Here is a 25,784-nt window from a genome sequence, read left to right on the forward strand (position 1 = left end):
AGAACCACTTCCGGCGGCAGCCACTCGCTTGCCACCCGCTTGAGCCGTCCCGGGCCGGTTCGTACCCTGCAGCCGGGCCCCTCGGCCCCCGGCAGCCGAACCGCGGCGGGGTGGCTGGCCTGCGCCGTTTGCAGCGTGGCCGCCTCCTCTGAGGCGCTGTGATGTACTGCGAGAAGTGGAGGCCTGTGGCGGAGATGTGTCTCTTCCTCGAAGACCTGCGGGAGGGCTCGCGCATCCTATGCCTCTGCTCGCGGGCGTTTGTGGAGTAAGTTGGACACGGGCCGCTCGGTCCCCGACCTGTGGGGGCTGCAAACCAGTGGTGATGGAGCCCTAGAACCGCGGCCAGCGCGTCCGACCCTCGGGTACCGTAATGCTTACGAAAAAGGGGAAAACGTCCTCGGGCTTCAGGGGGTGGTCGCCTGCGACCCTGAAGCGAAGGAGGAAATCTGCTTTGTGCGCTGTTAGGGGAAAACGTGGTGGCCGGCGGGTGTTATTTTACACTCGCCACCTGAGAGGACGGTTACAAGCAAGGGAAGTAAAATGCGAATGAAATTGATCTGGGATGTGACATCACACGGTGAAGGTTTGAAGATGACTGACTTTTGGTTAACATCTTTTAAAAAAATGTTAGGCTTCCCTGGTGGCTCATATGGTAAAGGATCCGCCTACAATGCAGATAACCCGGGTTCGATCCCTGGGTCTGGAACATCCCCTGGAGAAGGAAATGGCAACCCACTCCAGAGTTCCATGGGCGGAGGAGTCTGGCGGGCTACAGTCTATGAGGTCGCAAAGAGTCAGACACGACTGAGCGACTAACACTTTCACTGGAAACTGAAGAAAGTGAAATATACTTTCTGGTATTACAGTCATGTGATGTTGTCTAGTGGTGACCTCTAAGATTTCATACAAAGCATAACAAAGTCATTGCCCGTGGGCATTTTTCCCCACAACACATTCTCAAGCCAGAATTTAAGAGCACTGTCCTTACAGACAGAATATCTGGTTTCACATCCCAGTTCTGTGGCAGATGAGCTGTGTGGGCAGTGGGCGAGTCAAAACATCTCCGTGCTCCCCTTTCAGCCGTTTCAGAAAGGATTCCCTTTCCTTTTGACTGCTTTCAGGAATGCATGGTCCCTTTACAGTAGAGAAACGGCTACTTCCACTTCAGAGATTTCCAAGAGTCATTTACTCAGCGTGTATTTTGACTACCCACGTATCTGCTGCTGTGAGAAAAAGCCGACTTAGAAACGGTATTGATGGTAGTTGCATTCAAGGTATGATGATGAGCTGCTTGGCCAGGCCTCATGGAGGGCAATGTCTTCCTGGTGTCCCTCCACTGCAGGTCTGGTCTCCAGCCTTACAATTCAGTTCAGCGGTTCCAGGTCACTTGGTCTTTATCATGTTCCAGGTCCAGCTTATGTGTATGTGCTTACTCGCTGAGTCGTGTCCCATTGTGATCCTATGGACTACAGCCCGCCAGGCTCCTCTGTCCATGGGATTCTCCAGGCAAGAATACTGGAGTGGGTTGCCATTCCCTTCTCCAGGGGATCTTCCCGACCCAGGGATCAACCCTGCCTCTCCTGCATGGCAGGCAGATTCTTTACCAGCTGGGTCACCAGGGAAGCCCACCAGGTCCAGATAACACATTCCAAATCACTCTGTTTTGTGAACTGAGTTACACTTAGCAAACTCAAAGATTGCTCTATAGAGATCTCTTAGCAGGTGTAACAGGAAATTCTTCTAATACTCAGCATCAGAAATGCACCTTCCCTGGTGATGAGTGCTCTTAGAGATGTTTGAAAGTTGCCCTAAGTGGGAAAAAGAATTTCCATAGAAATGTGCATGGGTGTTGGCAGGCACACCACTGATGCCCTTTTGTGGCTGCCCTCCCACCCACTGGGGCCCCAAGTTGTTGGGGGTCAGAGGGCATATTGCCAATTGCATTTCATCCCCTCCCCATTCACTGTCCTTCTAAGTCACCATCTACATTATATTTCATGAAATACAAAAAATAAATAAACGGGGAATATGAAATACATCAAGTGTACAGAAAAGTTGTATTAGCTCTTCTTGCAGATGGCCTTGTCATGGCAGATACAATGGGATGTATTACAGCTTAATTTGCTGGTAGAAAGATAATAATAAATAAAATCCCCCCCCCCTTTATTTTAAGTGCTCTGCTAGGTTTATTTTGGTTATGAAATTCTTCTCTTAGTAAAGAAAAAATTTAAAAGGAGATATGTAAAGAATAGTTTTATCTATTCACTGTTTTGAAAACTCACTGAGACCAAATTGTTTAATCTTGATTTATGTTTCAGTTTAGTAAGAACTTCATTTTAAGTTAGTCTCCAAAACAAGCTCAGACCATGACTGTCTTGTCTACTAGTCCTATTTGCAGATGGAGTAGTGTCTGCACATGGGTTTGTAAATCTGTAAGATAAATCTTCTGACATTTATGCTGACTTCTTACTGCAAATTTATAGAATATTTCCCTGTTTGTATATCACAAGGAGGATCAGATTCTTCCCCCAATATCCAGAGCTGCCACTTTAATAATTAGTAGTTATCATTATAGTGTGCCTTGTATAGGATTATACCAAGTGTTTTGCATGTACAGTCAATCCTTGTTAAAACCCTATAGCTATGTATTATCACCTGTGTATTGCAGATAAGAATAATGTGTTAGCAGAGGGCTTTTCTGTTTTTTAACCTTTTTATTAATCTGTGCTGCCTTAACCTTGTTTTTTCTCTAGTTTAATTTTGTCAGTATTGACTCTTTAATTTGCTTCACAGAGATCGGAAATTGTACAATTTGGGACTAAAAGGCTACTATGTTAAAGACGATGACAGCAGTGCAGGTAATATGGTATGAAGCCAAATAGCCCCTTTTTTTAACTAAAATTAGCCATAATGCTGTATAGAGAAGATGCGGAAGTGAAGCAGGGAGGTTATTTGACTGGTCGTAGTTTAAGCACTTACCTTATTTGGGAAAGCTTACTCGGCTGCTCATGCATGGTGTGCTTCAGTTTCATGTTTTCGGATCCCAGTGCCCTGGCTCTGGCTTGGGTTTTGGTTTGCTGGGTTAGGCTACCCAGGCACTGGAGCCACCTCACTCTCACGGCCTCCTTGTTTCAGTCCTTTAGGAGTTTTATAGGTAAATGGTTCAGGGTCAACTCCAAGTGAACGTCCAGTCTAGCCTGAAGTAAGGGAGCTACCATCTGTATTAACTCTCCCGCATAACAAATAGAATCTCATCTACACTTTGAGCCTCACCCGAAAACCACCTGGGTCTCCGTCAGACTTCCCTGTCAGGACCCAATTTGTCCCTTCCATGTGGATCTTTATGTTCCTCCAGACACAGAGGGAAGACTGCAGCCCAAGGTGTAGGTAAAACCAACACAAGTGGCGTGTCATGTGACCTGAGAAATTCCCCAGCTCTCACGTGATGGAGCCATCATTGCATCGTCACTTACCCACGCAGTAGAATGTTTGTTGTGTTTCAGTTTGACACTATACAAGTAAGATTCCTCTAGAGCCTAGTGTCCCACTGAACATGAGGGAATATGCATAGCCCGACAGGATCATACGGCATATGTAGCTGATCCATCTTCCCTGTTTGCTCTCCTGAGCCTCCATGAGTTCATTACGTGGGCTGGCGAGTGGAGTATCCTTTATTACCTAAATTGGTATCTTTCCCCCTTTGGCTTTTAGTAGAATTTCTGCCCATAGGATCTCTTTTTTCAGGCTTCATCTGTGCAGTGTTAAGGTTCCCATTCTGTTGCCTAAGATTATTTAGCTGCAGTGCAGCTCAGCCCTAACTGAGTATGCTCATATAGAGTGTTTTGTCTCACATTTTTTAAATTGAGCAGTTGAGTGGCTTTTGTCCAATTGGTGCTATGATCTACTTTTGGATAACCGTAATAGGATAAAGTAAAACTCATTTTGTTGTAATAAAACAGGTTTTCTCTAATCAGGGAGCTTGAAAGCATCTTCCAGTTCAGTGGATTTCAGACCTTTTTAATAGTGAAACCTTTCATTAAATGAACTTTCCCACAGAGTCCCAGGCTGTAAATGCCAGTTGTGATTGAAGTACCCATAAAGGGCCTAAAGACCTGCCTCTCACTTCTCTTATTACCAACTCCTAAAATAACTCCCCAAGTCATCATGTTAAACCCACTGCTCTAATGCAGCGGTGCTGCAGATGGGAATGTGGAAATGGGGCTGTTTTCCCCAGGGCCTCCCTGCTGTGTTCCCTCATACATCCTCAGTCCCAGCATAGTGTAGAGCAAGAGGAGGCACTCTGCAGTGAGCTGAGTGGGCAGCTGGGTGGACAACGGCAGTCGGAGCCAGACTAGAAGCTGTCTCTTGGCTCTAGGAGGCTGTTTTCTCACTAGTCCACATTCCCATCAGTTCCTTTTTTCCTTCCTTTTATTTCTCTTCCCCTTAAAAATTGTCACATTTGCACACCTTTACTTTGAGCAAGTCATGTAGTAATTCTGGATCTCAAGTTCTTTTTCATTAAAATGAGGATGATAAAACCTGCATTTAAATCTTTTCTGAAACTAAGCTAACATAACAACCACTGTGTGTAGGAGAACAAGCCGCGGAAGAGGAGGAAGGAGGCCACTCCCAGGGCCCTGCAGAGCCCCACGACAACAGATGCCCAGACCCAGATGAGAGTGAACTGGATTCCGAGGCTGAACTCATGAGGAGTATGGGATTGCCCCTTCAATTCGGTAGGATGTCCGCACATAAGAATTTTGAGGTAAGTATTAGTTTAATTGTTTGTTTAATCTTCATAAAATATCACATGGAATCTTTTTATCCCAAATCTAATGCTTTCTTGAATTAGGACACTTCCCAGGTGGCGCTAGTGGTAAGGAATCAGCCTGCCAACGCAGGAGACGTGAGAGACACTGATTTGATCCCTAGGTTGGGAAGATCCCCTGGAGAAGGGCATGGCAACCCACTCCAGTATTCTTGCCTGGAGAATCCCATGGACAGAGGAGCTTGGTGGGCTACAGTACATACGGTCGCAGAGTTGGACACGACTGAAGTGACTTAGCACATATGCATACACCTGTTTTTAAATGTATGTACGTATTTATAAGATAACTAGAAATTATGGTTCTGGTTTTGATATGTCTCGTGTGTTATGATTCCTCTTTTTGGAAACGTAGATAGTACCATTCACTTGTTTGTGTCACGAAAACCCAGGTTGGGAGGTTAAGGGTATTTTGTTTAAGATCAAGATAGATTTAGATTCTACCTATTGTTATAGCTTCTGAAGTACAGTTTATATTCATGTTATTTCTCTTTGTAGGAATCTATGAATACTAGGAGAAAAGTTAAAATAATGAAAAAGAAAAAGAAAAAATATCAAAAAAAGTACTTAGATGAGATTAAGAGAGAATCCTGGAGACAATGTGAAGAAGATGACATTTCAGCTTCGGACGATCCTTCTTCATCTGAGAATGAGAACACTAGAAAGTACAAAGTTCAAAGCCAAAAAGACCTTGAGGCTGAAAGTTTTCCCGTTGAAAACACAGTAGGTCCAAAGCTGGAAGTTACAGAGATGTGGGAAAAGTACTGGAATGAATACGGTGGAGGACTGCTGTGGCAAAGCTGGGAAGAGAAACATGCAGATCAGACCCTGTGTCCAGAACCATGGAATGTTCCAGACACAAAGGAGGAGTGGGAGCAGCACTACAGTCAGATGTATTGGTACTATCTGGAACAGTTTCAGTACTGGGAAGCTCAGGGCTGGACTTTTGATGCCTCACAAAGCCGAGATACAGACCTTGGTGGGTCTAAAATAGAAGTTGACAACAAAAAAGACGAAAATCATATGAAAGCAGATGAACTTTTTCCCCCATCTTTATCCGTTGGCAGTGAAAGCTCTAGTTCAAGCGATAAAGATCATAGTGAAATTCTCAATGGAATTAGTAACATAAGTCTGAATTCAGAGAAAGTAGAACAGAGACAACTAGATCCCTCCCTAAGTTGTGATGGACGTCAGTGTTTGAGTGAAGTTCCCAGCAGAAGAGAATGCCCTGCTTCTGGCCACAGTGAACGGAGTCATGGAGGAACCACGGAAAGCAGCTCGTCTGGGAGCAGAAGCACAGACCAGCCAGCTCAGGGTAAGACTGGCCTAGATTTTTGGTGCTTGTCTTTTTGTCATTTCTGTTGTTAAAAGCTCTATTAGAGACCATTAGATGTATTTGCTTCTTAAGAAAGAGAAGTTGTTTTTAATTAAATGTGACTATGCCATCTTTAGAGTTTCTTAGATTAGGATTTCATCAAAGTGTGATAGCTAACAGATGTCACAGAGGTAACTGTGGATTAATGTGTATAGATTTGGACAGCCATGAGGAAAAGTAGTTTCACGGTTCACTTTTTCTTTGTTTCACTTTGTGTACCCCCTGGCTTGAGGGATCTTAGTTCCCCAACCAGGGATCAAACCCAGGCCAGAGCAGTGAAGGCATGAAAGCGCCAAATCTTAACCTCTGGACCACCATGGAATTTCTTAGAGTTGACATTTCAAGTAGTTAGATCATGGAAACTTTTAGACTTTCATAGACCTAGCTGAGGATTCTGTATGTGGATACACAGAATAAATAAATGGGGTCTGGCATGCAATTCTTTGCAGGAAAGGCCCTGGAAGATGTTGATTGCATTTGGAAATGACAGAAGAGTTATCAAACCAGGGACAGAAACCCACTGTGATATCTCCACCTCTTTAGATTCACAGGAGTCCTCAGAAGCAAACACAGTCAGAGACAGATGCCACCGCAGTGGCACTGATGGGGATGAGAGTGGAGACGATCCGCCTGAAGAGAAGCGAAGCAAACTGAAGAGGAGGCGAGTCACTCACCACCTTTCCAGCACACACCAGCATGCTTTAGGAACTCGGGAGCTTACTGCAGGAGAGCACATCTCTACCTGCTCTTTCTAAACGGCACATGTTCTTGCTAACTCCTCAGTTTCTACTGGTCCTTAGAGGCAGAGACTGTGTGTATACTGGTGTATACTTATATTCTTGGGACCTCGTAGGTTCTACATACACACCGTGAGCTTAACTTAATTTGCAAGAGTTATTTCTCATCGTTTTCATTTGTTACTGTCACCCATGTAGTAGAGGTCACTAGAAGATTTCCACAAAAGGTGGCAATGGTGGCTCAGTGCTAAAGAAGCCAGCTGCAACGCAGGAGACATGGGTTCCATTCCTGGGTCAAGAAGATCCCTGGAGAAGGCAATGGCAACCCACTTGCTGGGAAATCCCATGGACAGAGGAGCCTGCTGGGCAATAGTCCATGTGGTCAAAAAGAGTAGGCCACTGAATTACTTAATGTCACTTTCATCAGAACCTTCATAACATTATTTTTTCTTCTGTATCTTTTTGGTTGGGTTGATACCTTTCAAATATTTCCTTGTTTGCTTTTAAGGAAAACCTCTAGAGATATCACCTAGGAGATTAGTTAAGGCTACAGGTTAACGGGTGTTTTTCCAAAACAAAATGGAGAAATCTATATTTGTACCATGTTCAGGAATAGAGATAATTACTTGACTTAAGATGTGAGTGCTTGTTACTGTGTCCCAAACACTACTAGGTAATTGATCTCATTTGGTAAATCCTGATTGAACTGCGCTTCTTCCTGTCTTTCTGTGTTTGTGAACTGTGGTTGACTGCTGCGATGGGAAGGTTTACATGGGTTGACTTTTAATATTTGCCTGAACTAATGGGCTCTATAGTTAATGGCTTATCACTGTTTGCTTTGTTTGTTTAGTCATGAGCTGGACCTCGATGAAAACCCGGACTCAGACTTTGACAACGATGGTTCTCTTCTGGGATTCAAGCACGGCTCAGGGCAAAAGTAATGTTCCATCAACGCTGTTTCTTCTAGAAATCTTAACCACTCAGCAGTCCTCAAGTTCTCTTGATATTCAGATAGGGAATGGTGGTTACATATTTCGTGGCATTTGAGGTGTTACAGTCAAAGCACTAACCTTTCTTATTAGTAAGAATTGTAGAGCTAACACTGTGCGTTTGATATATTCACATTATTAACTCAGTTGCACTTCATAGCAATCCAGTGTTTTTAGTCTACAGAATTGTAATCGTCTCTTTGTACTCCAAGCCATATAATCATTTAAGGCTAGAGTTTATAGAAGTTAATAATATAAAGGGTTTTCCTGATAACTGCCACATTTTAAAATTCCTGGCAGAATTTATTTCTAGCCACATGTAATTTTATTGAGAAATCACTTAGGTAGCTCTTGCTGGTAAATATTCACAGAGATATATTGTTACCTGGAATTTAACTTAAATAGAAGTTAATAATATAAAGGGTTTTCCTGATCACTGCCACATTTTAAAATTCCTGGCAGAATTTATTTCTAGCCACATGTAATTTTATTGAGAAATCACTTCGGTAGCTCTTGCTGGTATATATTCGCAGAGATTTATTCTGTTACCTGGAATTTAACTTAACTGCTCTTCTATTTGGAGCACACAATCTCAGTGAAAGAGAAGGGTAAGATACACTTTTTATTAAGTTTATAATGTGGGTGAAAGATACACTTGACATTTAAAGCCAAACTCTTCAGAGTTTAAGTGCTGAATTGTATGTTACACTGTAGGTCCCTAATAGTCTGTAGGAGAGGCAGTTAGTGAGGCTTTAGAGAGTCAGCGAAGGCTTCACAACGGACATTTGTCTTCTAGGACTGGAAGACTTCATATGGTTAGATCAGCAGATGTTCTGTAGTTACTTTAGTAACGGGGGTTTACTTCTTAGGTAAGTTCAGATTGGTGTGAGAATCTAGTGGCCACTTTCAAGATAATTTGAACGTATCCAGAACAAGGTTAGAAGAGCTTTGGCATCACCTTACTGTGAGAAAAATTGTATTTTTCCCAATGAACATTGGGATTATAGTTTCCTGCTGTTTCTTTGTTACATTTTACAATATACTTTCTCCTTTCTGCTTTAGGTAAGATGTGTTGATATTCCCACTGTTGGTGTTTCACATTTCCTTGAGAATTAAACTACAAGCTAGACCTTAAAAAGTCCTCTGCATGTTTAACTTTATTTTGTAATTTCCATAATTTAAAAAAATGAAATGAAAGTATTGACTGCTAATAGGAAATAGTGAAAATTGTTAGTTTCTTCTCTTTGTGTGAAGAGATCTGAAGACCCATATGTCTGAGTCCACTCCTTTTGCTTTGGTCACAGATACGGAGGAATTTCAAACTTCAGTCGCCGGCGGGTGAGGTATCTGCAGAGGAACATGAAGCAGAAGTCAAAGTCCTTGGACATGAGACGACAAATCAGCATGAAAAACAAGCACATCTTCTTCACTGAAGAGTCAGATAAAACTGGTTTTAAGAAAAGCAGAACTTTGAGTAAGGTGTGTGTAACATTTGCTCTATATTTACAAACCTAGTCTGAGTTTATGACCCTGGCTGCTTAATTGTTGTTTGTGAATGAGAACCCTGCTTCTTCTGGTGGTCAGGGCACCAAAAATTCTGTTCCATTTGCTTCTTCAAGGCTTTTATTGTGTGAATGAAATTTGCAGAATAGGTAATTTGGGGTGGTCTGATGGGGATGTTTGAAATCTGCAAAGTAGTAACATGGAACAGTAAATAGGTGATGGTGTCTGACATGTGCAGTGACATCTCATCTGTTTCAGGCTAAGCACCATCCTGGAGGCACAGCAGCTATTGTAAGCCTTAATTTTGAGGTCATCTAGAGGTGATCAATCTTAACTTTGCACTGACAAGTTCACCCTGCTGTCATGAGCCCCAAGGCTAATTTAGTGACTCACATTGTTAACTGGAGCACGCACATCCCCTCTCTCGGATTTTGCTGTACCAGCCTTCTGAGTACCTAGGAAACAAAAGTAATTGGAGTTGCTTTTGCTTCGTTTCTTGAGTGATTCACCTCTGTTATAGAAAAAGATCACCATCCAGTGAGCAGTTTTCTGTCTGCCACCTCTGGGGCAGCTCTGTAGAGCGATGAAACAGTCTCACGCCCCGTGATGACTGTGTTTTACCCTTAGGGTACATTATCTCTCCTTAACTTCACCATCCTTCCAAAACATGCTACAGATTTATTGCTGGTTTTATTTTTACTGTATTTCAGATTGCTTGGTTTGTGGTGTTATTTTACTATGTGAGTGGCCCTGGCTATATCTGGAACAAATTTCCTAATACCAGTTTGATCAGTCTAACAGGTTTTCCTACACTGTGTTGGATGTGGTGGTCCCGTACATTCGTCCAAAGAGCTGAAACATAACTGCTGTGTGTGGCTGAGGAAGTAAAATCAGTGTGGCTGTTGTGCCCTTAGTATCCGATTGGTGCCCCCGAAAGAAGGTTCTAGGTCGTGGTCTCCGCCCATTGCCTGTCTGTCACTCTTATTCTCATCTCCTGACTCTTACAAAGATCAGGAAGATCTGTTATGAAGGATATTCATGTTAGAAAATTACGTGGAATTGTGCGTCATCTGACCTTGAGCCTTGTTCACATTTCAAAGAAGAACCCTGTTTCTCAGGAATCACTTTACTGACTCTGCTGCTTCATTAGAAGGCAGCTCACATTTTCTTTAGGTGGATTGACACTGAATCTTTGTAGAGTTCATTTCTGATGTTGAGTACCATTTAACATAGATCAAATAGCCTGGGCCATTGCAGAAAATTCTGTATAGTTGGAAAAACTAAAAGTTATGGCTCAACAATAGATGAGTGCATTTGTAATGGTAATGTATAGTACGGTTATATTGTTAGAAGACCTAATGGAAAGTTACTAGAACAGAGACCTTTATCCTCTTAGTGTTGATTGCATGCAGGAATGTCATCGTCTTGTGTTTAAGTGAGGTCATGGTATGTCCAGGTAACATTTAGGTTGGAATTACTTATTAACTTGTATGATGTAGTGTACATATCTGAGCTAATACTGTGACACAGCTTGTCAAGTCACAAATGGTAAAGCAAAAAAACAAAAAAGAAAAAACAAATGGTAAAGCAGGTAGACATGTTCTTTGTAACAAACAGAATTAATTCATGCTTATAACATCTTAACATTTCAGGTAGAAAAATTTCTAAAGTGGGTTAAGGAACCAATGGATGAAGAAGCATCGCCAGAGTCAGTTTCTCATAACAACATGCAAGACACTTGCACGAGCAGTGGCTCAGAGGAACCAGAAGTGTCTGTTGAGAAGGGGGATGACCCAGTGGAAAGGAGTGAGGCAGAGCCTGGACAGCATCCTACTGTGTGTCCAGCCGGGGAAGTGGGGGCAGAGAAGCATAACGGGACCAGCCCAGAAGCCGGGACAGATACAGAGGGCTGCGTGCCCCAGGCTGCTTCGGACCTTCGCCAGGAAGAGGCTGAAGGTGAGCACGTGCTCCCACTGTCACGGGCGGAAGGTCATTGTTCTCAGTGTGCCTTTCCCCCGTTATCACTTACGATCGTCTGCACCTCCAGACTCAGAGCCCCCTCGGCTGGACAAGCACAGTAAAATAAAAAGTTCACTCACATACGGAGCTGTTTGAGCACCTCCATCAATGCCACTAGACTGGCATCTTCCACCACGCTGCTCTGTAGGCTGCATGTTCTGGAGCACAGCCCCAAACTCTAGTTATTTGATGTAACCACATTTTAGATAATTTCACCTATGATTTCCTCTTTCTGTAGTCAGCATCTGTATTGGTTCTGTTCTTTTGTTCTAGCTGAAAGTCAGAAGAAGAAGAAAAAGAAAAAGAAGAACAAAAAGGGGCTGAGTCTGCCCCCTGAGATTGCTGCCGTGCCTGAGCTTGTGAAGTACTGGGCTCAGAGGTACAGGCTCTTCTCCCGTTTTGATGATGGGATTAAATTAGACAGAGGTAATGTGGATGTGTAATTTTTAACTTGATTTTGAAATAATTTCAGATTTATAGAAAAGTTACAAGAATTGTAAGAAACTTTCATATCCCATCTACTCAGATTGAGCTCTTTCTACCGTTTTGCCACATTTGCCTTGTCGTTCTGTGTATGTGTTTTCTGATCCAGGGACTCCTACCCCTGAATACTTTGGTGTGTATTTTCTAAGAACAATGATCAATTTATGTAACAATGATAAGATTAGAAATTTAACATTGTTACCATGTTAAAATCAACAAAGTAATGCTCTCCTTTCATCAGTTATCCTAATCATGTCCTTTGCAGCATTTTTTTCCTTCCAGTGTAGGATTGTATATTACATTTATTTTCGTGTCTCTTTAGTTTCCTTTAATCTGAGCCAGTTCCTCAACCTTTTTGCCTTTCATGACTTTGGCATTTTCCAGAGAGCAGCTGCCAGTCATCTTCCACAGTGTCTCTCAATCTGGATATAGACATGTTTTTTAAACTCACACTCAGGTTTACTCTGTGTTTTTAGCACAATTGATAGATGATTAAACAGAACATCGATGTGCAGAAAGCTGTAAGTTAATCAGTTAACACTGGAAAGTCTGAATTCTTTCTCCAGCTTTCCTACCATGACCTTAAACAGCTAGCTTACACTCGGTTGCACAAACACGCTTATTTTCATGTTGGGGCTACTTAAATATTGGTCTTTATTAACTGTCAAAATCAGGAGATACTGATCTGTGGTGGAGTTTCTGGGGTTCCTTGAACCTCTTAAAATTATTTGTAAAATGTTGTATATCAGGGAGCATACATAGAGTTTGTTGGGGAAATAAGACTGGATAAAAGCTGATAATTCTATAATAGGAATTTATGTATTTATTCTTCTAGCAGTGAGGAGCCATTTAAAGTTTTGGTTTAAAAAAGGAGGGGGGGCGGGGAAAAGAGGGGGAGGGAATAGGAAAATTGGTGCATCATTTTGTCCAGAGAAATATCATTCTGAAAAATGTAAATTCCTCCTGTTGGGCAAGAAGGAGGAGGGCCCTGTCTTTTTCCTGGAAATGGACACAGGACTTCATTACTGAAGATGAAGACAGCCCTGCAGTCGCGCTGTCACATCCTTGCTTTCTGCAGATTTTGCCAGGTGTCTGGTACAAATCTGGTTCATTACTTCCCCTCTAGGAATGAATTAATTGGGAGCCTCAGTGAAGTGTGGGGAGTTGATCAGCTAGAACAGCTACCTTTCTAATTTCCACGATAGGCAGTCAGTTATTACTACTTCAGACAGAAAAATCAGTATTGCTTTCAGTTATTGGAGGCATTTTGTAAAAGAATCAGGCAAGAATAGAGGTGGTTGTTTATGTGGAAATTGCGACTGGGGATAGTACTGCTCCATTTATAACAAAATTTGTAGACCTTTCTTTCAAACTGGACAATATATGATTTTTTGAAAAGAGAAACTGAGTTGTTTTTAGGTATTTGTTCAGTAGTTTACATCAGTGTTTGCTGTTATACATCAGTGTCTGTGTCTGGCTTGGCTTCTTGACACTGAATGTCCTAACAGAAGCCTCTCCCTTTGCAGAGGGCTGGTTTTCAGTTACTCCTGAGAAGATCGCCGAGCATATCGCGGGCAGAGTCAGCCAGTCCTTGGAGAGTGGCACCGTTGTGGACGCCTTCTGCGGAGTTGGAGGGAATACCATTCAGTTTGCTCTAACAGGGAAGAGAGGTAATTGGTCATCAGTGGTTTACTCATTAATTAATTTCAGTTTATTCATCAGATGCTTCATTTTCCTTCAGCCCTATCTTTACTGAGATATAATCATTGATAATTTAATGCCAAATATTTAACAATAATAGCATATATTAAGACTACACTTTGTGTACTGTTGTGTTTAATATGTATCACTGTATTTAGTCAACAGTCTTGTGATATGTATCTTTTATACTTTCTGTGTTTAACAAATAAACTGAGAAATAAAACATGCAATGATTTGCCCACGATCATACAGACCCAGCTCAGCAACAGCAAGATTATAACATGATATAAAAGTAAAACTGTTAAAATGGGAGAGACTGTTCTCTGGAAGAAGAGAAGCGTAGATGGTGCAGTGGGGTCCAGCTTTGCCCTCACCCACTGTATGATTTTGGACTTCCTTTAATCTTAATGGAAAGGAGACATTAAATTGAGAGAACCCTGTGATACCTTTCAGCTTTGACATCCTAAGACACTAAGACCCTTTTAAATATTAGACTGTCTTCATGGTTGGTTGACTTCAGAATCCCAGAAAAGAAGACCTGTTACTATATATCTGCCAGCAACTGTGTCAAGTAGATAATACGTGTGCTGTTTCCCGGGATGGGTTGGGGGGAGGCTTTACGAGACTGGACAAGGTAGCCAGTGGCCGCCATTCCTGGACATTGCAGTTCCCCGCAGTATCCTCCAGCACCTATCAGCACTTCATTCACCTGCCAGATTGAGTTGTTCACACTCTGTTAGGCCTGAAAACAAAAATGTCTTCCAGGAGAGCACAGATGAAAACAGGGCCATTAGCCAAATACAGTTGGTGTTGAAAGTCACTTTTTTCTGTTGAATTTTTGCTGTTGACAGTGTATTTCTGCATCTGTCTCTGTGCTATCAATTTCAGCAGATTAAGCAGCTAAAAAGGACCTTGTCCCTTTTATAAATATGAATGTTATCAGAAGAATAGTGTTGTGGATGCATGATTTTGCAACATAGGGTTGGTGCCTGTATTCATTGCTCCAGTGATTTACTTAGTGCATTATTTCCCTAAAGTATTAACAAACCTTGAAACCAACATTTTCTGTAATACAGCTGCTTCCTTGTCAACCATGGTGTATGCATCAGGATTGCACTCTGCCCTTGCAGACGTAAAATATTGCCACTAACATCCTGTTGCACACACAGGTGCACATGAGTAATTTACTCTAAGACGTGAGTGAGTTGGAATTAACTTACATTTGTGTTGCTAATTGTGAAATTGAAGTAAATTAAGTGAGAGCCCCTGCAGTAAAAACATGACCTCTGTTCCCTCTGCCTAAAACGTCTCATTAAACATCATCAGCAGGTGTTTTTGCATGTCTTCTTCATAAGTTGGCTACATAGGTTTGTCAAAAAGTGTTTTATTTGCCTTACTGTAGACATTGTCAAATCTGTCTACTTTTGGACATTGCCTCATCTTGAGGAAACTGGTCTTATCTAAAGTCTTAGCATTTCTAAACTGTCTGTGCAGCCATCACCTTCCTGTGTCTACCGTCCAGCTCTGACCACAGACCAGGCTTGGGATAATGGGTAACCACCTCTCTGCTTGCGTTGGCCCAGCGGCCTAAGTGAGACAGCTCTGCAGGCCACATCCTTGGTCTCATTTTCTTGATATAGCACAAGTGAATCTTCCTAGGTTAGGTGAAATTTTTAAATTAAATTCTCTCATTAATGTGGCCAAATCTCCCTTTAAAAACTCTTTTTAAAAGGGACTTAAACGCACAGAAAATAAAGACTGCTCAGAAGATGGACTCGTCCATATAACTGACAATCAGTATCATTGAACTCCTCTTTCTTGTTCCTATTTTTAGTGATTGCCATTGATATTGATCCTGTTAAGATCGATCTTGCTCGCAATAATGCAGAAATTTATGGCGTAGTGGACAAGATCGAGTTCATCTGTGGAGATTTCCTGCAATTGGCATCTAGTCTAAAGGCTGACATCGTGTTTCTCAGCCCACCTTGGGGAGGACCGGACTACGCCACTGCTGAGATCTTCGACATCAGCACCATGATGTCTCCTGACGGATATCCTTTGAAAGTCCTAGAGTTCACTCAAATGGTGGTTGTGGAGAGGAAACGTGTGTGTGTGTGTGTGTGTGTGTGAAATTAGTGAACAGGAGAGATGTTAGCTAATAGCATTTGAAAGATTCCAGTTTGTTTTCCATAAAAATTAACTGGTGATTGATCTCCAAAAATTACAGCAAATATGAGGTTATATTTCCATTGGTTACTCTCCAGTTGTCCCATTAGAAAACAAGAACTAAAGGGCATTAATTGTTTGGAATTACTGTCTGGAAATCAGGGATTTCCTCAGGACCTGTCCCTGGACTCTGGGTGATTGTCCCCTGACTTCAGCTCACACTGACCTAAGTTGTCTGCGTCTCCAAGTTCTGCCTGTTATTCCTCCAGGTTACTGGAGCAAACCCCTTATTTCAGGAAGACTAGCATGTGTTATTTTTCCTTTTATCTCAGTTCCCCAGAGGAGTCATTTATGGCTCTTAACAGGAATTGTTTTAAATCACTAATTAAAATTTAGAAAAAATAGGGTGGACAGAGTTACTTGTCTTTATTCTTTACTAGAAAGATGTGGTTATTGTGCTTTCCCATTCATCCTGTTTTCACAAAAACTAGGAAATAGCAGAAAGAAAGAGTGTGTATTTCTAGCTCTTGGTTTCCTACCCTAGGATAATCCAATACATAGATTAAACTTCTAATCCCTGACCTGTTGGAGACAGTTCAGTCAGTTCAGTCACTCAGTCGTGTCTGACCCTTTGTGACCCCATGGACTGCAGCACGCCAGGCATCCCTATCCATCACCAACTGCCAGAGTTTACTCAAACTCGTCTCCATTGAGTTGGTGATGCCATCCAACCATCTCATCCTCTGTTGTCCCCTTTTCCTCCTGCCTTTAATCTTTCCCAGCATCAGGGTCTTTTCCAACGAGTCAGCTCTTCACATCAGGTTATCAAAGTATTGGAGTTTCAGCTTCATTGTCAGTCCTTCCAATGACTATTCAGGACTGATTTCCTTTAGGATGGACTGGTTGGATCTCTTTGCAGTCCAAGGGACTCTCGAGTCTTCTCCAACACCACTGTTCAAAAGCATCAATTCTTCGGCTCTCAACTTTCTTTACAGTCCAACTCTCACATCTATATATGACTACTGGGAAAACCATAGCTTTGACAAGACAGACCTTTGCTCTCTTTTAGGTCCCGTTAGAAGTACTGTTGGGCTTCTCAGGTGGCTCAGTGGTAAAGAATCTGTCTGTAATGCAGAAGACCCCAGTTCAATCCCTGGGTCTGGGAGAACCCCTGGAGAAGGGAATAGCAACCCACTCCAGTTTTCTTGCCTGGAAAATTCCATGGATAGAGGAACCTGGAGGGCTACAGTCCATGGGGTCTCAGAGTTGGACATGCGTGAGCAACTAATACACATAGAGTATGTTCCATATCAGAATACATTTGGGTTATGATATAACAGTTGAAGACCATATCTGATTAGAAATCAACTGCTGTTTTTGTTACTTTTCCTTAACTACTGTCTACCTTTGAAATTTTCAGACTTTCCCAGAAGATCACTAATAATATCGTTTTTTTTCTTCCAAGAAATGCTGATATCGACCAGGTAAGCCATTACTGAAGATCTTCTATGAACCTCTGGTGTGACTGTTACAGAGACTGGACAGGAAAAGATACAGGGTATTATTTACTTGAGAGCATATTTATGAGAAGTGCCTGGCTTTTTTCCTTTTCTATTATTAGAAAATTAGAAGTGCTCAGCAGTTAAGTCCACCCACTCCCATTTCATCCTGTTCATCTCCTTGGCTCCTGGCGCACATGCCCATAAACAGAACACTCAGGGCTTTTCATTCCATGTCCTGAAAGGATGAATGTGTTGTGTTCCAATCCTGCCCACCTGACATAGCCGAGATGTCTTTACTGAAGCCTGCCTTGAGAATAGGTGTTAGGTGTTCCTGAAAATGACAGCCTCGATGGAAATATACAGACAGATGAAACCTTAATGTGACCAACAGTTTTTTCTATGGCCTTGAGGTGTAGGGCACTTGACTAACATTCCCATGTCCTTGTTCTGTTCATATCACAAACATTTATTGTAACCATGTTGGTTTTTTTCCCTAGAATAATAACTGCTTCACCGAGATCTGAGGATGTCTTGGGTTCATGCCTTTGTTGATGTGTTTTGTAAGCATTTATCACTCCAATATTCTGGCCTGGAGGATTCCATGGACTATATAGTCCATGGGGTTGCAAAGAGTTAGACGAGAAACTTTCACTTTCATCACATATCTGTTTTGTGCCAAGTATGCTGTTGAGAATCTTTGGTCTTTCAAGTTTTACTCCAGCATTGCTGGCTGTTGGTTTTTCCTTTCTCTCCTGTTTGGCACTCTCAGAGCTGACTTCTCATTGAGCTTTGTTCATCATATTTTACTCTGAATTATCTCCATTATTTATTCAGCTATGTTCTCAGCATCTTTTTCCCTTTATCAGGACATCTATTACATGAAAGTTAATGTCCTATAACTGTATTTTCTGGTGTTTTGTCTCCTTTTTTCTTCTGGGAGATTACTTCTGTCTGTTCTTCATTCCTCGCATGTATAAATTCTTTCTATCCCATCTAATGTGTTTTTTTGAAGAATAAATGAAATAAGAGGTAAACCATTTTTCACAGTCCCTTCAGCCCAAAAATGTTCAGAAATTCTTGTGTCTGTTACTCAGAAGATCCTGTCATAAAGTAATTGTGGAAAGAATGTAAACATTACTAAGATTTGGAAGAAAAACAATAGATAAAGATGTCATGATTTCCCTAGAGGGCAGAGTGGATATCTTTAATATTTGTAAAACGGGGACTTCTCTAGTGGTCCAGTGGCTAAGACTGCTGACACTGCAGAGGGCACAGGTTCCATCCCTGATCACGGAACTAAGATCCCACGAGCCATGAGGTGCAAACACCACCCCCCTCCCCAAAATTGTAAAATGACAGAATCTAGTTTATAAACACACATTCCAGATTCCAGATTTTTCTCTTCTCCTCTGCTAGCCAGTAACATGTTCTTGCGTTTGTTTGTTACGCTTTCCCATCTTTGCCTCATCTGCTTAATCTTTGGAATGCTGGGTTTCAGGTCTGGCTGCAAATTAAATCACCTGAATAGCTTTTTTTTTTTTTAATTGTGGTAGGACATTCATGACAAAATTCACCCAAATCTCTCTTAAGCATACGATCCAGGAGCGTTAAATGCATTCATGTTGTGGTACAGCCATCATCACCATGTGCCTCGGGACTTTTCTGTTTCCTGACACTGCAGCTCTATACCCATCACAGACTAGCTCCACATCCGTCCACCACTGCCCCCAACGCCCGCCTTCTACCCTCTGTGTCTGTAAATCTGACTGCTCGTATGTACCTCAGTAAGTGGAGTCATACAATATTTGTCCTTCTGTGTCTGGCTATTTTCACTTAGTATAATGTCCTTAGGGTTCACCATGTTGTAGCATGTGTCAGAATCTTCCTTTGTTTTTAATGACATTCTGTTGTATGCACACACGTTTTGTTCATCCTGTCACCCGTCTGCGGACATTCAGGGTTGTTTCCACCTTTTGACTGCTGTGGATAATGCTGCTATGAACACGGGGGTACACACGTCTGGTCAAGTCCTTGCTTTCTGCTTTCTTGGTTATGTATCCACAAATGGAACAGCTGGATCACATGGTGATTCTGTTTTTAGATTTTGGGCTGTTCTCCACAGCAACAGAATGATTTTACATTCCCAACAGTAGTTCACAAGATTTCTGACTTGCCCCCAGTCTCAGTAACATTTGTTATTTTGTTTGGTAATAGCTATCCTAGTGGGTATGGAGCGGTACCTCACTGTGCTTTTAACCTGTGCTTTCCTAAGTGATGCTGAGCATCTTTTCATGTGCGTGTCTTCTGGGTTACTGGGTATTAACCCTTTATTGGATATATGCTTTCCCAGTTTTTTCTCTTATCCCATGGGTTGCCTCTGAAGTGTTTTTTGTTACTCTTGTTGCTCTGGCCACACCGCACAGCCTGGGGGATCTTCGTTCCCCGGCCAGGGCCTGAACCTGAGCTCCCTGCGGTGAGGGTGCAGGGTCCTAGGGACTGGCTCACCAGGGAAGTCCCTCTTTACTCTCTCAGTAGTGCCTTCTAATGCACAAAATGTTTTCATTTTGATGAAGTTCAACTTAGCTAATTTTTTTGTTTCCTGTACTTTTGATGTCATCTCCAGAAACGATGGCTAAATTCAGTGTCTTGAAGATTTTCTCCTGTTTTCTTCTTTGTATAGTTGTCACTGAATAGCTTTTTTAAACTACTCATACTCAAGTCTACTGGGGAAGATCCTCTCTAATTTATTTCCTGGGGTGAGGCCCACACATGAATTTTTAAAACACTCCAAGTGATTGTCATGTGCCTCCAGAAGTGAGATTCTCTGGGTTAAAAGACGAGGAAACAGAATGAACAAGTCTGAGCTCTTCCTCTGAGTTTTAAGGGGATAATCTTAGATCTTGGTGCTTGTCATCTACTGGTGAGCCTTTGTGTCTAAACATCAGGTCTCTCAGGAAGTGTGTGCTATGACAGGAGAAAGAAAAAGCGCTCTCTTCTGGCTTTATGTATTTTTATATCAAATTGAATATTAAACCTAACATCTGCTACTCATGTGACTCAGTTCTAGATTCCAAGATAAGGCCGAGCCTATTCCATAATTCTGTTTTTCTCGTATGTATGTTACACATCAAGAAAAGGAAAAAAAAATTTTAAGAAAAAATAATTGTACATCATAACTAGTCTCACAGGAGGCTAAATGATCCTTCTATTAAACATTAGATGGGATATTTGGGTACTTGAATGACAATAGGAAATTCACTATCACGAAAGTTTGAGTGAGTAAATTTTTTCTAGCTAAATGAACGCTTGCCCAAGCAGAAAGTGAACTTTTTTCCTTGCATTTTGGTTTACTTCACACATCTGCCAGAATTGCAGTTGGTAGCTAGCTCATTCACATATTCTACCTCTAGAGGGAGTAATGATACTATAGGATAATGAAAGTTAAAAAAAAAACTTGAAATTTCAAATGCATTATACCGGTATTGAATTTGGATCAAATTACTGTGGGAAATCAGCTTTTCTTTTTAAAATGAAAATCTATCCACATATAGGATTTTTTCTCCCAATTTTAATCTGTTTGATATATTTTGATAACTTTTGTTTTGAATTTATTTTTAATTGGAAGATGCTTGCTTGACATTGTTGTATTGGTTTCTGCCATCCATCCACATGAATCAGCCACAGGTAGACCACATGTAGGATTTTTTAAATGAGAAGAGATGGTATGGCAAGGTTTAGAAAAAGCAGAGTGGCATGCTTGACATGAAGTCAAGTTCATGAGTCCAGTTCTTAGTTGTGCTTCCCGTCCAAACAGACTGGCGTTTCTTTTGGTAAACGTAGTATATTATGGTCCAGTACCAAAAATATACCCTGTAATTGGGAACTGCTGATTTTTATCTATTTACTTCTTTCCTTCCCTTCCCCTCCCTCCTTCCTCTTCCTCTTCTCCCTCTCCTTCCCCCACCCCTCTCAATTTATTAAACTTAAAAAAGGGGAAGGAACCAGATGACATTTTGTCAGTTAAACCTACTAGTGAAAAATAAAGACAGCTGTAAATTGATGGCAATAAGTTTGCTTGAAACAAAATATTATTTATTGCCTTGAACTACATAATTTTTAGTTACATAGTTACAATTTCAACTCCAGAATTCTAACCTTGAAAATGTATGTACTTGTGAAAATATCTTTTAAAAGCACAAAAAGGCTAAGGTTAGAAATCATTTTTAAATAGAACACTTAAAGTAACATACTAATTTTAAGTTTCTTTCTAAACACTGGATGGGTGTTTTCAATACTTGCTTTAGTTGTCCATCGTCTGAGTCTCCTGGCTAGAATGAGAGATTCACAAATGCATCCTTTGGTTTTGTTTTGGTTTTGGTGCACTCCACTGCCTAGAAGAAAAACCCTTAAGCCATTTACTCAGTAGTTGTTGAATAAAATAATCTGTCATAGACCTTAAAAACTCCCATGTAAGACATCTTCATTCCTTTTCCTACCCAAAACCCCCAAGTGCAGGAAACCCTACCTTCTCAGATTCATTTTAATGTATTTCTGTGTATGAATTACAGGGTGCTCTTTTCAGGGAGATTGGTAATATTCCTCCTTTTTAGATTTAGGAAGCCAAACCTCATCTTAATGGCTTTCTGCATTGATGAGCAAGTTACGGGTAGAACTGAGATGTTGCCGCTTGCCTCTGGGTGCTCTGCTCTCCCTGTTCCAGCAGATTTTCTGCTGCTGTTTCAGCTCAGCGCCACTTCTCTTCACCCACCTCGTCTCTCCTCCTTTCCTTCCTCTTCCTCTCAGTCCCCACCCCACACCCAGAGAAGACTTCTGCTTTGCCAGTGTCAACTTTCTTTTTGTAAATCATTATTTAAAGGAATGGGAAAAATACTGTGCTTAAGTTATATCTTAATTCATGGATAAATTACTGTGAAGCAATTATATTTTAAATATACTAGTCAATATGCCTTTCATTGGTTAAAGACAAAATTCATTTACCCTTCCTTGTGAAAAATCAGACTGGCACAAAGATTGCTGTTGTTTAGCCGCTCAGTCATGTCCAGCTGTTTGTGACCCCATGGACTGCAGCATGCCAGGCTTCCCTGTCCTTCACCATCTCCCACAATTTGCTCGAACTCAAGTCCATTGCGTCTGCAATGCCATCCAACCATTTCATCCTCTGTTGTCCCCTTCTCCTCCTGCCTTCAGTCTTTCCCAACATCAGGGTCTTTTCTAATGAATTGGTTCTTTGCAACAGGTGGCCAAAGCATTGAAGCTTCAGCTTTAGCATCAACCCTTCCAGTGAATATTCAGGGTTGATTTCCTTTAGGATCTCCTTGCAGTCCAAGGGACTCTGAAGAGTCTTCTCCAACACCACAGTTCAAAGGCATCAGTTCTTTGGTGCTCAGTCTTTTTTATTGTCCAGCTCACACATGACTCCATACATGACTACTGAAAAAACCATGTGTTTGACAATGTACACTTTTGTCAGCAAAGTGATGTCTCTGCTTTTTAATACACTGCCTAGGCACAAAGATATCAGAATAGAAAACGAAACACTTCTTTCTTCCTAATAATTGCTGCTCTGAGACGACTTCACTATTTTTCACTTCTGCTGCTGCTAAGTCGTGTCAGTCGTGTCGGACTCTGTGTGACCCCATAAACGGCAGCCCACCAGGCTCCCACGTCCCTGGGATTCTCCAGGCAAGAACACTGGAGTTGGTTGCCATTTCCTTCTCCAGTGCATGAAAGTGAAAGTGAAGTCACTCAGTCTTGTCCAACTCTTCATGACCCTTTACTTTAATTATTTTATGCCTTTTTAGTTAATAGTGGGATGTATACACATATCTTCTCATTGTAACAGATACTGTTTGGCTTCTGCTGTGATCTATCCCTGTTGATAAAAACACAGCCATCTCTTTGCATCTCTGTGGGAGAAGTTGATATTGACATTGTTACTTTCCTAGGGGAACAACCTCTTTTTTTTCTTTCAGCGTGTACTGTGGAATGACCTTTACTTCTTCCCTATTTCTGTGTCTGTGACGTTTTTCTAAGGAGAAGTTGAAGTACTGTAGAATACATGCTCTTTGATGATACACAGTAAATCTTACTTCCTGCCAGAAGCTGGTGGAGCACGTGTAATACTACTGAGATTAGATGTCTCACCTCCAAACCAGTCCCTGGTACTCCGGGAGCCCTCTCTCCCCCACTCCCTGTCTCCAGGTCTCTGACTCCCAGGCTTCCACTGCATCCCCCTTTCCCTTCACCTCCCCGCCACCTCAACAAACTGGTCTCTGGTGATGGTTAGAAGGGAGTGTATTTGCTAGTAATAGACCTGAGAGGTTAGACAAAAGATGCTGGACTAAAATGAAACTTTGTCTTTGTAAGGACTTAGGGTAGTAAAGCATTGCTCTTATGAAGCATCCTTTTGAGCTTAACTCTTCAGAGGTGGAGGGATGGTGGTGCTTTTAGCTTCTCAATAACAGGGCCAGTCACCGTATATGAGTAGACCTCAAAAAGAGCAGTATATTTAATCACAATAAAGTGTTGGGGGGGGGGGACTTAAAAATACACACATGCAAGAGCAGCAGGTGGAGGAGGTGATTCAAGCTGGGAGAACAGCAGAGAGCCCACCCAGGAAGCAAGAGTCAGGTCATAGAAGCTGGAGCTCCCATGAGAGATGGACAGGTCTGTCTCGCTCTCTGATGTGTTTTATCTTAATAAATAAACCTGATATTCGGGAAGGATATGTTGGTTTTCTGTTCCTCTAAGTTCTGTAACTTCTGGCTTTGGAGAGATTAAGCTCAACATTCAGAAAACGAAGATCATGGCATCCGGTCCCATCACTTCATGGGAAACAGATGGGGAAACAGTGTCAGACTTTATTTTTTGGGGCTCCAAAATCACTGCAGATGGTGACTACAGCCATGAAATTAAAAGATGCTTACTCCTTGGAAGAAAAGTTATGACCATCCTAGATAGTATATTCGAAAGCAGAGACATTACTTTGCCGACTAAGGTCCGTCTAGTCAAGGCTATGGTTTTTCCTGTGGTCATGTATGGATGTGAGAGTTGGACTGTGAAGAAGGCTGAGTGGTGAAGAATTGATGCTTTTGAACTGTGGTGTTGGAGAAGACTCTTGAGAGTCCCTTGGACTGCAAGGAGATCCAACCAGTCCATTGTGAAGGAGATCAGCCCTGGGATTTCTTTGGAAGGAATGATGCTAAAGCTGAAGCTCCAGTACTTTGGCCACCTCATGCGAAGAGTTGACTTATTGGAAAAGACTCTAATGCTGGGAGGGATTGAGGGCAGGAGAAGAAGAGGATGACCGAGGATGAGATGGCTGAATGGCATCACAGACTCGATGGACTTGAGTCTGAGTGAACTCCGGGAGTTGGTGATGGACAGGGAGGCCTGGCGTGCTGAAACTCATGGGGTTGCAGAGTCGGACACGACTGAGCGACTGAACTGAATTGAAGTCTTATACAATAACATAGCACTGTGGTCCTACCCATAATGTCAAAAGTGTCTGAAACAACAAGTATTTCTGCCACCAAACAGTTCACTAATACCCACCTGGAAAGTGACAGTGAACATTTGAGATGCCTCATTATTTGAAAGTCTTAAATCAAAAGCCTGAGTGGTATTGTCTTGATAAAGCATCTGAATGGAAGGTTTATTTTGAAATCATGCTTATGTATGTATGACTTTCTTCTGTTCCATTTTCAGGTGGCGTCCTTGGCTGGGCCTGGAGGGCAAGTGGAAATAGAACAAAACTTTCTTAATAATAGATTGAAGACAATCACTGCTTATTTTGGGGACCTGATCCGAAGATCAACCTCTGAATCATAAGTGAGGTTGGACAGAGAGACCAGAAGATCATGTAGCATTCAATTATCATTCACAGGAGTTACTCTCTGTGCTCACTGATGTTTTGTGCCCAGAGTCTAGTGGGTATTTGTGCCCAAATACACATTTTCCCTCACTGGTGCAGTACTATGTGAAATTTGCTTTTAAGCATCCATTTATTTTATAGTTAGTGTTTTTTAAGTTTCTATGGGAAAAAATGAAATATATTTTATAGAGTAAAAGTTTATATTCTTTTTCTATTAAAATGGCAGTCAACAAAGGAAGAAAATGTGTCTCTTAATTATTCATCTAAAAAGTGTGTTCAGTCATTTTTACAAGTAGGTCAGAATTCATGGACATGGGGCTCTCTGGCCACTGGGGATGTGGGACCTTTATCTTCCAATAATACAGGCATATTAAACATTAAACAAAACATGGCTTTGGCTGGGATGGAGCCAGGGGGTTGAAATAAAGTAGAGAATTTCCAGTAAATATTAGGAAAAAAATAAAAAGCAACTGGGTTGGAGAATAGAGCAGTGATAACTTTAGTTCTCTAGAAACTTCACAAAGTTTGCCTGTTTGCCTTGCAGTACGGTAGCAGTAGAACTGATCATTAAGGATTAAATTAATTTCTTT

The 25,784-nt window shown here is 41.7% G+C and overlaps 1 protein-coding gene across 8 annotated transcripts; it reads left to right on the forward strand.

Annotated features, from left to right (window-relative positions):
* Positions 1 to 25,437, forward strand: TGS1 (trimethylguanosine synthase 1). 8 transcript variants are annotated; one of them, XM_042254214.2, is made up of 14 exons: positions 108 to 265; positions 1,122 to 1,274; positions 2,794 to 2,866; positions 4,593 to 4,765; positions 5,324 to 6,140; positions 6,744 to 6,861; positions 7,788 to 7,874; positions 9,231 to 9,405; positions 11,082 to 11,385; positions 11,722 to 11,874; positions 13,458 to 13,601; positions 15,467 to 15,683; positions 17,204 to 17,282; positions 25,029 to 25,437. In XM_042254214.2, the coding sequence occupies exons 4-14, from the start codon at positions 4,706 to 4,708 to the stop codon at positions 25,149 to 25,151; spliced, it is 2,277 nt and encodes a 758-aa protein (XP_042110148.1). In that variant the 5' UTR covers positions 108 to 265; positions 1,122 to 1,274; positions 2,794 to 2,866; positions 4,593 to 4,705; the 3' UTR covers positions 25,152 to 25,437. The 8 variants fall into 8 exon arrangements, with proteins under 8 accessions (XP_012039104.1, XP_042110148.1, XP_060249395.1 ...); XM_060393412.1 differs by having other exon boundaries at positions 2,794 to 2,858; XM_060393413.1 differs by having other exon boundaries at positions 1,122 to 1,250; positions 2,794 to 2,858.
* Positions 25,438 to 25,784: the final 347 nt, after the last annotated feature.

Source organism: Ovis aries, chromosome 9 (assembly GCF_016772045.2).
Source record: "Ovis aries strain OAR_USU_Benz2616 breed Rambouillet chromosome 9, ARS-UI_Ramb_v3.0, whole genome shotgun sequence".
Classification (NCBI taxonomy): Eukaryota; Metazoa; Chordata; class Mammalia; order Artiodactyla; family Bovidae; genus Ovis; species Ovis aries.

Excerpts from the sequence above, each read along its gene's own strand:
- TGS1 (XM_012183714.5), top strand. The coding sequence starts at position 162 with ATGTACTGCGAGAAGTGGAGGCCTGTGGCGGAGATGTGTCTCTTCCTC. Across the intron at positions 4,766-5,323 it reads CCGCACATAAGAATTTTGAG|GAATCTATGAATACTAGGAG; the intron begins GTAAGTATTAGT and ends TTCTCTTTGTAG. Across the intron at positions 17,283-25,028 it reads GAAATGCTGATATCGACCAG|GTGGCGTCCTTGGCTGGGCC; the intron begins GTAAGCCATTAC and ends TTCCATTTTCAG.